Source organism: Leptodactylus fuscus, chromosome 2, assembly GCF_031893055.1.
Source record: "Leptodactylus fuscus isolate aLepFus1 chromosome 2, aLepFus1.hap2, whole genome shotgun sequence".
NCBI lineage: Eukaryota > Metazoa > Chordata > Amphibia > Anura > Leptodactylidae > Leptodactylus > Leptodactylus fuscus.
This window is the reverse complement of record NC_134266.1, coordinates 104,279,182-104,291,917: the sequence shown is the minus strand read 5'-3', so window position 1 is coordinate 104,291,917 and position 12,736 is coordinate 104,279,182. Positions and strand designations below refer to the sequence as shown.

The 12,736-nt window shown below is 41.9% G+C and overlaps 1 protein-coding gene across 4 annotated transcripts in view; it reads right to left on the bottom strand.

The window, feature by feature from the left end:
* The window catches only part of ANKS1A (ankyrin repeat and sterile alpha motif domain containing 1A), a 232,048-nt gene that overhangs the window by 63,115 nt on the left and 156,197 nt on the right, over nt 1-12,736 (bottom strand). For all 4 annotated transcript variants that reach the window (XM_075264255.1, XM_075264256.1, XM_075264258.1 and 1 more), the window contains 2 exons: nt 2,513-2,579; nt 2,316-2,422 (listed from right to left, as the gene is read on the bottom strand). In XM_075264255.1, coding sequence (XP_075120356.1) covers nt 2,316-2,422; nt 2,513-2,579 — 174 coding nt within the window. The remainder of the gene's footprint in view (nt 1-2,315; nt 2,423-2,512; nt 2,580-12,736) is intronic.

Here is a 12,736-nt window from a genome sequence, read left to right as displayed (position 1 = left end):
GGGGTGCAGTTTTGAAAATGGGGAGATTTATGGGGGGCTTTAATACAAGAGTCTTTCAAAACCCCTTCATAACTGGATTAGTCCCTTAAAAAATGGGTTTTGGAAATTTCTTGAAAATTTTGAATATTGTTGTTTCACTTGTAAACCTAATATTGTCCGTAAAAAATAAAAGGGTGACTAAAGTTTGATGCCGACATAAAGCAGAGATCTGGGACATGAGAACTATGATATAATTTTGGTGGTCTGACTATCTGTATGCAATGCACATCATTTCAAACTTTATAAAATGCATATTTTTCAAAATTTCCACCAAATTTCCTATTTTTTCATAACTAAACACAAAACATATCAACCAAAATTTACTACTAACATGAAGTATAATGTGTTACGAAAAAATAATCTCAAAATCACTTAGGTAAGTTAAAGCATTCCAAAGTTATTGCCACATAAAGTGACACGTCAGTTTTGAAAAATAGAGCTTGGTCAGGAAGTCAAAGTGCCATCGGCGGGAAGTGGTTAATAAACCCCTGTATGCTGAAAATCGGACTCTTTAAGGCAACATCTCATTCATGAGACATATTCCTCTGCTGAGATACCCTAACAGGTGCTGCTCATGACTGCAATTAAAACTACAGGCAGTTCTTTAATGAAAGAGTGCTGTGTAAAACATAGCAATCATACCAATTGACAAACCAGCATGATTCTGCAAAGTCTATTAAAACAGCCATGCAAAAGAAGAAATATTCATCTTCTCACAGTTTTTTTTTTAGATAAGACAGGAGAGTCTGTTTAGGGGAGAACACTTTATGTGAACAGATGATTGCACACAGACTAGATGATAAATGTAATCGTTGGAACCACCAATAGAATAAGGGGATGCAAGTCTCCAACTCCTCCTCACTATGCACTTTGCCATTTAATTCAATGCGAGAGCATGTGTATGCTACTGCTTTATTCAAACTCCTACTCACTTTGGCTATACAATAAGGAATCTCTTCTCTACAATCTATTCTGAATGCAGCAGCCAGGCTCATCTATCAGTCTAGACCAGGGGTAGGGAACCTTTGGCTCTCCAGCTGCTGTGAAACTACAACTCCCAGCATGCTCCATTCACTTCCATGGGAGTTCCAACAACAGCAGAGCAAGTATGCATGCTGGGAGTTGTAGTTTTGCAACAGCTGGAGAGCCGTACGTTCCCTACTCCTGGTCTAGACGCTACAGCGATGCCTCTGGTCTGTGCCGGTCACTACATTGGCTGCCTATTCATTATAGAATAAAATATAAAGTTATCACCCTCATACACAATGCTCTCCATAATGCCGCACCTCCCTACATTTCCTCCCTCCTGTCTACCTCTCAATCTGTAGTCTCCGTTCACTCAATGACCTAAGACTTACAACCTCCATTATCATAACCTCCCACTATTGTACACAATGTATACAAGACTTCTCCATTATCAGAACCTCCCACAATATACAATGTATACAAGACTTCTCCCGAGTTGCACCACTTCTCTGGAATACTCTATCTCGGACAATCAGATTGACTCTTAATTTCTACAGCTTCAAACGCAAACTAAAGACACATCTTATCAGACAGGCCTATCACAATCCCTAATGTAAACCCTTCCGTACCGTAATTAGAATCCCCAAAATGTAACCCTCCTCTGTTCCAGCTCCCACATGATATGATGCCATTTCAGGCTAACTTTATATATCCAAGCACCATCCACATGTTAAAGGACACGACTGGTGACGGCTCAAAGGTTTATGTTTGTGTAATCTCAGTAACCTCTATAACAAAATTGTCTGACCACTGTATAAGCAATGCCGCCCCTGCTATCTCTTGTGTCACCCTCTCTACCTCATAGATTATAAGTTCTTGCGAGCAGGGCCCTCATTCCCATTGTGTGAAAGGACTTTCTTTGTAATGTATATTTCTGTCTGTATTTGAACCCTACAAATTGTAAAGTGCTGCGGAATATGTTGGCGCTATATAAATAAAATGTATTATTATTTAAGGAAGATCAGGGGCTTTAGACTACTGTTGTAGAGATTGGAAGAAATCCTGATTATCAAATGTTTCTCCTCTACCATATACACAGGTGATAAATAGATCTGTGGGAAAACACTGGTGAATTTAAGAGGGACTGATACAGAAGGACTACTGAAAGTGTATTTTCATTATACAAGAAACGATTTTAAAAGATTTTTAGAAATGTAACACCCAATAACTTTGTTTTCAAAATTGTGAAATGTAAAATAAATGCCTGTAACATAAAAATATTATCCCTTTAATACAACCTGCTAACTCACCAAAAAACGAACATCATCAAAGCCGTTCAACACAAATTTGCTCTCATACTGAGGAAGACCCAGAGATTCTAACCACTGAGCTACAGTTTGACAAGGCACACGGGACCCTGTGAATGTAAAAAGGTCATGGAAATTACTAGTGTAAGGACCACAGCAAGGATATTATTAAACATTGTATTTTTATCATATTGTGTTACCTGCCATGACATGTTGCTCCTGAGAGAATTCTATGCCCTGACCAATTGAACTCATTATCTTATCAATCTGTAAAAGAAAAAAAAGAAAAAAAAAGTAAGATGAAGGCAAAAGAATGAAACAAAGGGACTTTATCAATGCATCTATGTCAGTTCTCTGGTTCAAAAGTGTGATAGTGTGTCATATCTTTGGTGCAAGGTCCTTTCTCATGCCAAAAATGTGCCACAATCCCCCTGGTCTGTGACTCACTCACTACTTTCTGTAAATGTGGGCAGAGAGGGGCAGGCAGGGCAAGCAAGGGTTTATTATAACTCACCACAGTTTTCTGGAGAGATTTATACAAGAATTCTACTCCAGTTCCAGATTGGCATAGACTTCCATTCTGGCACACAGACATGCTTCTGATTTGTTAAATGACTGAAATCTGTTGAAGGTGTGCCTTATGACAGTTTGGGCCTTTATTAAGATTGTCCTATGAAATACAGTCTTAATCAATCTGCTCCAATGTTTGTTGAAAAAGAGAACTTATCCATTCATGGTGATGTATTACCATTTTGGGCCAGATACCTACAATGCATAAATGCCAAAGCAAAAAACACGGTGGTATACAGTCCCTGCAGCTAATACCATCCACACATTGCAATATTTCTGCTGTTTGTATTTTTCTACAATTTCCAAAACATTTGTATTTTTGGAAATCACAGCATAACGTTTATACCTACGGAAACGCTGGTAATTTCCCTATAGGTATAACTGAAGCAGAAACTACTTTTTGTGAAAAGAGATTTTTGTGAAATATGTTTCCTCTGTGTTTTTTCCAGCAGCATCTCACTATGTGGGTCCTTAGCCTAAAGTATTAGTAATGCTATAAACATTAAAGAGGACCTTTCACCATTTTTCCCAAAGGCAGTTCTATATACTGCCAGAAAGCTGACAGTGCGCTGAGTTCAGCGCACTGTCGGCTTTCCCGATCTGTGCCCGGTGTGAAGAGCTTACGGTCCGGTACCGTAGCTCTTCTATGGTCAGAAGGGCGTTTCTGACCATTAGCCAGAGACGTCCTTCTGCCTCGCGGCGCCTATCGCGCTGTGCTGTGGAGCGGGGAGGAACGCCCCCTCCCTCTCCTGATAATACTCGTCTATGGACGAGCTGTATGAGCAGAGGGAGGGGGCGTTCCTCCCGGCTCCACAGAACAGTGCGATAGGTGCCGCGAGGCAGAAGGACGTTCCTGGCTAACAGTCAGAAACGCCCTTCTGACCATAGAAGAGCTACGGTACCGGACCGTAAGCTCTTCACACCGGGCACAGATCGGGAAAGCCGACAGTGTGCTGAACTCAGCGCACTGTCAGCTTTCCGGAAGTATAGAGAACTGCCTTTGGGAAAAATGGTGAAAAGTCCTCTTTAAAGCAACTGACCAGTCATTACCTAAAACAAGTCATTATCTAGAGAAAGTGAATAGCTATTTTTTGTTGTTTTTTTTTTTTGCTTAAAGGGTTTCCCATCTCAATGTTTCAGCATGATGCCTGCATGATGTGTATGCTTCTCACTTCTTGCATTTCACTCCCCCCCTCCTCCATCTTGCTGAAAGGGACACAAAACACTTCTCCCGATCAGATACTATGCGGATGCTTGTACAGAATTGATTCAGTGTTATCTGTGTGTTTACATAGATAACAGACTCTTCTTTAATTAGCAAAACTGCAATTATCTGAAGGATTGTCCTGTCAGAAACAGCAGTGAGTGAGTGATGTCATTTGTCCTATAGGTCTGTGGTTACAGCAATACTGTGTAAACAATGGGAGATATAACCTCACATAGCAGGAGAACAAAGCAGAAATTCTAAAGCAATTTATTTAGGAAAAGTCTTGAATTTAAATAAGCTACCAGTCTAGATAGGATCATTGAGATGGGACAACCCCTTTAATTTTTGATGGATTTTAACCTCTATTAGGGTAAGCTGTGATCTAATAACCAATTTAGCTACAGTTTCTACAAGAATCATGAAGTAGTGTTGAAACACTCCTCCTCATGACTGGTTCAGGCTTCTGCTCTCTCTCTGCAGACTCCGCACTGAGGTATTATTTGCTGTACAGCAGTGACACAATGACTAAAGACACATACCTTTGGACTGCGTTTTCCCAGCACTTTAGTGAAGAACTGCAAGCAGTGTTTAATTGCAGTAATGAGTAGCAATGTTACTATGCATTTCGTCTGTATGCAGCCAGTGAATTGTACACCTTTCGTTTACCAGTCATAAGCATATAGCTGAAATACATAAAACAAGTGCAACTCATCATTGCAATTAAAAACTGCATGCAGTTCTTTGATTAAAAAAAAAAAAAAAAAAAAAAAAGCTGTATAAAACAGCCTAAAGCAGCAATGGAAAAAATATGAACTGAGAAAACTGCTACATATTTACTGATGCAATTGAGATTAAGGGTGGCAGTACACTTTTTTTTTTAAAATCCGGTTTCTTGCTGAAGTACTAGAGCCAAAACCAGGTGTGGATTCTGATGGATGAGTAAATAAAAAGCAGAGGTCCCCAATTTATTTTGTACAAAGGACTACTTTCATGGGGCCAATTTTCCTGTTTAGGGCGGGGTTTTCATTGGCGGGTCAGGGTTGGGAAGATTGGGTGGCTCGTAATAAAACATAATATAGTGCATATTCAATTACCACACTTATACATTTATTAAGGGAGATCTCGCTACATAACATTCATAACCTATTGGTGGAATGGACAGTTCCCTTAATAAAATTAAGGGTACGGAAGAGGGAGCATCACTTAGGGGGCACTATTACTAGAATTGTGCCCCGTACAGATAAAAATCACCCCACTTCATAAGGTTATTAATTATGAGGGGGAGGCTATTACTGTAATAGAGTCCTAGTAGTGCACCCTCCATGGGTACTAGTCCCACCTGCCTCCTCATACTGTTACTATAGTTAAAATTACATTACACTTACCTATTATCCTTACTGATGCAGCTCCTGGGATCTCTTCTGACACACAGGATGTGTGCATCTTCTATGCTGCTCCCTGGCCCCAGCAGCACCATAACGAAGGTTCCAGGAGCAGAACAGAAGATGCACACATCCTGTGTGTCAGAAGAGATCCTGAGAGCTGCATTAGTAATCAGGTAGTCCTGGGGACACTTACAGATTAAATGCAACAAAGCAGCAACAGCCGACACCTGGTAGAATACAGAGGTCCCTAATGACCGATACTGGTCTGTGGCTAGGTCTTTGAGGACCTGTGCTAAATGACAGATACAACTACTTCTCTTTAATCCATTCATAACTGTAACTTCAAAAGACCTTCACAAAACCTGAATAATGACAGACTGATAAACAGTTAAAGGGGCTCTATCAGCAAAATCATGCTGATAGAGCCTCACATATGCGTGAATAGCCTTTAAAAAGGCTATTCAGGCACCGCTAAAGTTATATTAAACTACCCCCCTCCCGCCCCCGTTTTAAAATAATACTCTAAAAAGAATGTGATCTGCTCACGCATCGTGCACTGTGGGCGGGCATTCAGGGTGTGTCTTCTTCTTCATCCACACCTCTTATTCCTCCGATGTCCTCCGGTCCCGTCCTCCTCCGGCGCTCGCGTGCGGACACTGATATAAAAAAAAATGGCCTGGGCGCATGCATAACAGCATGCGGCTTCAACTACGGCTACTGCGCAGGCGCCCAGGCCATTTTTTTATATCAGTGTCAGTTCGCGAGCGCCGGAGGACAGGACCCAAGGACATCGGAGGAAGAAGAGACGTGGATGAAGAAGACGGCGCACCCTGAATGCCCGCCCAGCGTGCACGATGCGTAAGTAGATCACATTCTTTTTTAGGCTTTTATTTTAAAACGGGGGGGTAGTTTAATATAACATTTACGGTGCCTGAATAGCCTTTTAAAAGGCTATTCACGCATACGTGGGGCTCTATCAGCATGATTTTGCTGATAGAGCCCCTTTAAATGCACATTCACAGAAATTCTGTTTTCTGATGCAATACCCATGGTAGTGAAGCTAAACCAGGAATGAATTAGAAGTAGTATTTCCTCTCTTCAGCTTTTATAATCTTCTACACTAATTTTTAGCCTCAAACACGACTTTAGAAAACCTAAATATGGAAACACATTCTAAGGCCCCTAGAAGACGGTCGTGGGCCATTTGAGTGAACTATTCCAAGTTTTTTTTCCAGGTAGCACAATAACCTATTAATTTCCAATGGGCCCAAGACAGCACCTAGACATGACTGCTGAGGCCAATCAGTGAATGGCATGCGATGTTACTACCTGTGACATCACTGGTCTCTTCCTGAGGCCTGCTGAAGCCACTGATTGGCCTCAGCGGTCACATGACATCACGTCATGTCTGGGAGAGACCTGAGAGAAGCCGCTGGATCAGACTGACATTGGGGAACTGAAAAGCTGTTAATCAGTTTGTATGTTCCAACACAGCATGGGCAGGAACAAAAGTAAAAAACAAGAGTGGGATCAGTGTTCCCCAATGAATAAAACGAGAAAAGGATGTTACGTTGAGTACAAAAATCCCATTTTAATCGCCTATTTCACTGGTGAACACAGCACCATAGGATGTCCCAAAGCAGTCCCACAGGGTGGGAATTACAAAGCCATGAAAACCGAATCTGGCAAATGGATCTGGCAAAACTTAATGAAAATGGATGGAGGCCTAAGTGGGAGCCTTACAGACCACGGTAGCAGAAGTCTGATGCTGAATGGCCGAGGGAGCTCCAACAGCTCTCGAGGAGAGAGCAGTCACAACCCTATCCTTAAACTGATAGACCTCCTTAATCACAGACGGAAGCCATTGGTAGATGGAAGCCTTGGAAGCAGGCTGGCCCTTACAAGGGCCCTCAGGGAAAAGAAAAAGTATCTGAACAACGGAAAGGATCAGTGACTAACAAATAGACCCAAATTGCCCGAAAAACATCCAGGCACTCACATGGATGCTTGGGGTCCGGGGAGAAAGAGAGGACTAAAACTAAGTCCTAAGGAAACCACCTTAATCAGAAAAGACAGTGGTGAACAGAGGACAACCTTTTTCTTGTGAAGAAGGGACCCTGCAGATGGAGGTAACGGCTAACAGGAACACGATCTTCCAGGAATGAAGGTAAAAAGGGATATCCACCAAAGGTTTGAAGGGGGGAACCTGAGCACCTCAAGGATGAGTTTAAGATCTCATGGTTCCAATGGTGGGAGTTAGGGCAGGGGCACAATACGCCACTCTCTGTAGGAAAGTCTTTGACGGATGAGAATATTTACTCTTACAACAGTGCACATAAGCCTTCCACGTGCGATGTTAGATTCCACCTAACTGGGATTTCTGGGACTTGAGTATGGTCTGGATAACTGGCTCTGAAAACCCACAACGCCTTAAACCTCGGATTCAACAGCCGCACCGTTGAACACAGTTAAGTTAAGGTGGAGTGGAACAGGAATCCTTAAGAAAGAAGGTCGACTGGCAGAGGAAGAGGACATGGAGTGTCCACCAGCAGGAACATGAGATTCACGAACCAGACCCAGCAGGGCCAACTTGTGCCACCAGAATAACTTGAAACCCCTTGATCTTGAGCGACAGTAGCGATTGCTTGAGGATCCAGAGATCTGGCCATGTAGCTATGGACCTTGTGGTGCAAGCAGGAGGCAAAGAGATCGACATCTGGCATGCCCCAGCATGAGCACAGCTGAAAGAAGACCTGCTAATGAAGTGACCACTCACCCAGAGCGATATTTTGTTGACTAAAGTAGTCTGCTACCCAACTGTCCACGCCTGGAACGTGGACTGCTGAAAGAGCCGGAATGTGGCGTTCTAGCCAAGGAAGAGATTGGGAGACTTCTAGTAAAGCCGAATGGTTCCTGGAGCATCGCTGATGATTCCAGTAGGCAACCACGGAGGAGATGTCAGTCTGGACTTGACCAGACGTCCCTGGAGAAGAGCGGACCAATGAGACAGGGCTAAGAAGATAGCCATTGGTTTCAGCAGGTTGAACTGGAGGGAGGACTCGGCCTTGGACCACAGGCCCTGAACGGTTAAGGCAACGAAGACCACTCCCCAGCCGGGGAGTCTGGCGTCAGTGGGAATCACCTGCCAACAGAGGGGTAGAAGGACGTTCCCTGAGATATTTCTGGGGAGGACAGCCACCAAAGTATCTCTCGTGCCCAAGACCCGCATGCAGAACCTTGGCCTCCAAGAGGAGAATCATGCCATGGTGTATGTCGAGTATCATGTTCCGGATTTCATGCACTTAGAGGGCATGAAACAAGACCTTTCCTAATTGATGAGCCAGCTGAACTAGTGAAGAAAGACCAAGGTGATCCGCAAGCTAGTCAAATTGTCTGACTTGGAGGAGGCTTCACCAGGAGGTCCTCCAGGTATGGAATCACAGTGACACTGTTATCTGTTACAGTTAAACGTTTTGTATAGGCTGGATTTAACATTGCTTTTTATGCTGGGGTCATGGTGCAAGTCTATTGTGTTGTATTGCTCTATTATTTTTTTTTTTTCTTTCTCTCTCACAGCTACTTAAAAAGGTGCTGAAAGCAAGGTTCAGCGATTTTGTCACAAAAATGATATCTTGCGAAATCTTGCTGTTTTTTCCTGCACTAAGTGTAATTTTCAATTTTAATCTTGATACTTATTTTTGGAAAATGCAAAAAAAAAAAAAAAAAAAAAAAAAGATTTTAGCCGCCAAAGTTATGACACCTATAATGTTTTGAATACCACTTTATTTTAATTTTTTTTGGAGGCAAAACAGCAAGAATGCATATTTGTTTGTTGTTTTTTTTTTGTTACCACAATGGTGATATTCTTATGAGATGAACATTTTTACAGTTTGGGCATTTTTAATTGTGGGATGCCTAATCTGTTTGTTATTATATGCGTGGGGGAAAATAAATTACTAAAAAAGATAAATTGCTGACTAGTGGAAGTGTGAAAACAGGGTTTTTGTTTTTTACCATTGTTGTGAATGCAGCTGTGGTGAACACGGACGCACCCCCACTTTAATTCACTTTCATGAGAACACTGGAGAAGTGCGATTACCAGTGTTCCCACTGTATGCAAGCTGCAGTGCACCACACCTACATTTACAATTGTGATAAAATACCCCCATTCCTATGATCGGTGGTGGTCTCAGCAATACATACACTAGGATAGAGGACATTTTGTACTTTTAAAAAATTCTATTTTATACTTAAATTTATTTATTTTTTTAAAGTTCCCCCTCAGAAAACAGATTGCTTCTTCCATAGACTTAGTGCAAGGAAGCCTCAATAGTATTATGATGAAAGGCCTGGAAGCGTTCTTAAAGGTTCTGAGGGAAAAGGGGTTGAATGCTACAGGGAAGGGGGGTGCAGGAGGTATCAGCAACCCTATAAGCATTTAATGCCTGTGATCAGAGAGAATTCCGACTGCAGACATTACACACTGGAAAACTGTTATAGCACTTGCTCTGCTATTAAATGGCTGCCATTCTCAAAGACCTGACAAAGCGGCGGAGCACAAAGGGCAGGATTAGGTTTCACGATTCTAATGAAGTAGAATCATCAGAATCATTAAAGCTATATACATGCATAATGAGCCACAGTGGAAAAGCACTGCGCAAAAACTAGCAGCAGAATGGCATCATGGTTTTTTCCTGCATCGATTTTCACAGAAAATCTGCAGAGCTTCTCTCTACGGACTTTATGCTTCAATTATATCTATTTGAAAAACACCAGCATTTCCTTAAGAATAATTGACATGCTGAGATTTACAACAATACAACTTTTTTTTTTTTTCCTTAATTTACCATTGGATGAAACTTCTTCATGCCTTATCCAATAGTTCTGTGCTAAAATGTATGTGACAAGTTTATACCCAATCCAGTTAATTATATTAAATCGCATCTTCTCTTTGTCTATGCAATGAATAACCACACCTACTATATATGAAAACCTCACCATGAGCCAATTAAAAACCAGAATGCTGTTATGTAGCGATTAACCTTTCACTACGAGGTAGGGATACACACATTACATAATTGTACACATTACAAATTACATATTTCTGAGAAAATGTTCACGTTTTGTCAGCTGCTCATTCATTTCTGTAAAATACATTAGTCCAACACTTGGGGGTAAAAATGCTCTCAACAACACTAGATAAATTCCTTCAGAGTTGCAGCTTTCAAAAATAGGATCAAGTGTCAGGAAATTTGACTTGACTGGCATCTCAGATGCTCTGCAAAAGTGGCCAAGCATCCATAGACTAAACCATCTAAATCTGTGCTCCAAAAACCAAACAGCACACTTCCATTCTGCGTGCAGCCGTTAATAACCTTATATGAAATTACTAAGCAAGTTGCAACAATGTCATATACGTAGGCATAAGTTGCTGTTTCAGCACACAGCAGGACACAGAAGTTAAAGGGATTCTATAATTAGAATCCCTTTTTTCAGGCTTTCCATGTCGGAAAAGCCTTAAGAAAGGCTGCAGACTCTACTGCCTGCGGACTCTCCAGTGACACCTTCCATCTACTTCTCAAGGCGTCCTCAACAGAAAGTGCCGACTGCGCATATGCAGCTGCCATTTTTTTTTGTGGCCTCTTATGAGGTTGTCGATTCGGCCACAGAAAAATGTCCGCTGCACATGTGCAGTCGGAGCTTTCCAATGAAGACACGGTCTCGAGAAGAAGATGGAGGGCATGGACACAGGGGACGCCCCCAGTGCTGTTTGAGCACAAGGGGATCACCCCCAGTGCTGTCTGGAGACTCATTTGCATACAGTGAAAACCGGCAATATGACTGTAACGGCGGTGCGGAGAAGACTTCTAAAGGTAGGGGAAAAATTGCTTTTCTTAAGGTTACTCCGACGTGGTAGGCCTGAAAAAGGGGATTCTAATGATAGAATCCCTTTAAAGGGAGTCTATCACTGCCCCCGGCAACTTTAAACCGCTCCCATAGTACTGTAGATGCGGTTAGCAGAATAATAACCATACCTTTCTTAAGTTTCAGAGCCCCAGGGAAGCATAGAAAAAGCACATTCTTTATTCAAATGGGGATCTTGGAGCAGAGGGGGAGCTTTCTTCTATTACTGAGCACTGCTGCATCATTACTAAACACTCCGATCCTGCATTCAGCTCATCCCCTGTGCAATGTTATTTGATCCTCTCAGTGTAATGTACACAGCACTTTTCTCTCCGCATGATTAGTGTGGACACAACGCGGGAAAACACACGGACCACATTATAGTTTGTGAGGTCTGTGTGGTTTCTTTGATAACTGCTTTTTAATGCGTTCGTTATTACATTTGGGGGGTCCCCAAGCAAACTCCCCAAACGGGACACCGAACGCAGATGTGAACCAGGCCTTAAATAGTTTGGATTTTGGACATCATGCTACATTTTCAAAGCCACTTAGCTGTCAGGAAAGTGGAATCCCATAGGAAGTGACCCCATTTTGAAGAAAATTCTGAAAGAATTTATCAAGGGGTGTAGTGCAGTTAATGGTGAAAGAGAATATGTAAGCTGTACAGTTTATTGTACAGCATAAGTAAGTGTTCTTTTAATTCTATGGGTCAGTAGGACTGTAACGATACCTATTGCATGGTGACTGTTTTAGATTTTATTAATTTAGTAAAACAAAAAACTATTTTGGCAAAAAAAATAAAATAAACTGTTTTTGCATTAGTATTCATAACCAAATGATCCTCCAGGGAGGAGAGCGGAGGTAAGGTTACTGAAAGTTGATAGAACCCCTTAGATGCTGCTGTTATGATTGACCACAGAAACTAAGGGGTTAACACCCTCAAAGGAAGCACAGCTCTGACCATGGGTATACCAGGTAGATTTTTACACCTGCTTCCAATGGCATCTACTCACTTCCTGGTTTCTATTTCCATGAGGTAATAGTGTCCAACAGTACAAAACTACCACACAATCCTATTAATATTATAAATGTGAAAGTTTGTGAGTTTGGATGTTTGTGGGTTTGTGTGTTCGGATGTTTGTTAGTCAATCACGCAAAACCCGCTTGACCGATTTGGCTGAAATTTTCCACAAACATAGTTAATACACCCCATTGCGCAATAGGCTACTTTTCGTCACAATAGCGCACATACGTTTTTCCCAGGACCCCCACAAACCCCAAACTCACATCACTATCTCTGCAATCTCACACACTTTGGACCCCGATTTGGCTGAAATTTTCCACAAACATAGTACCTA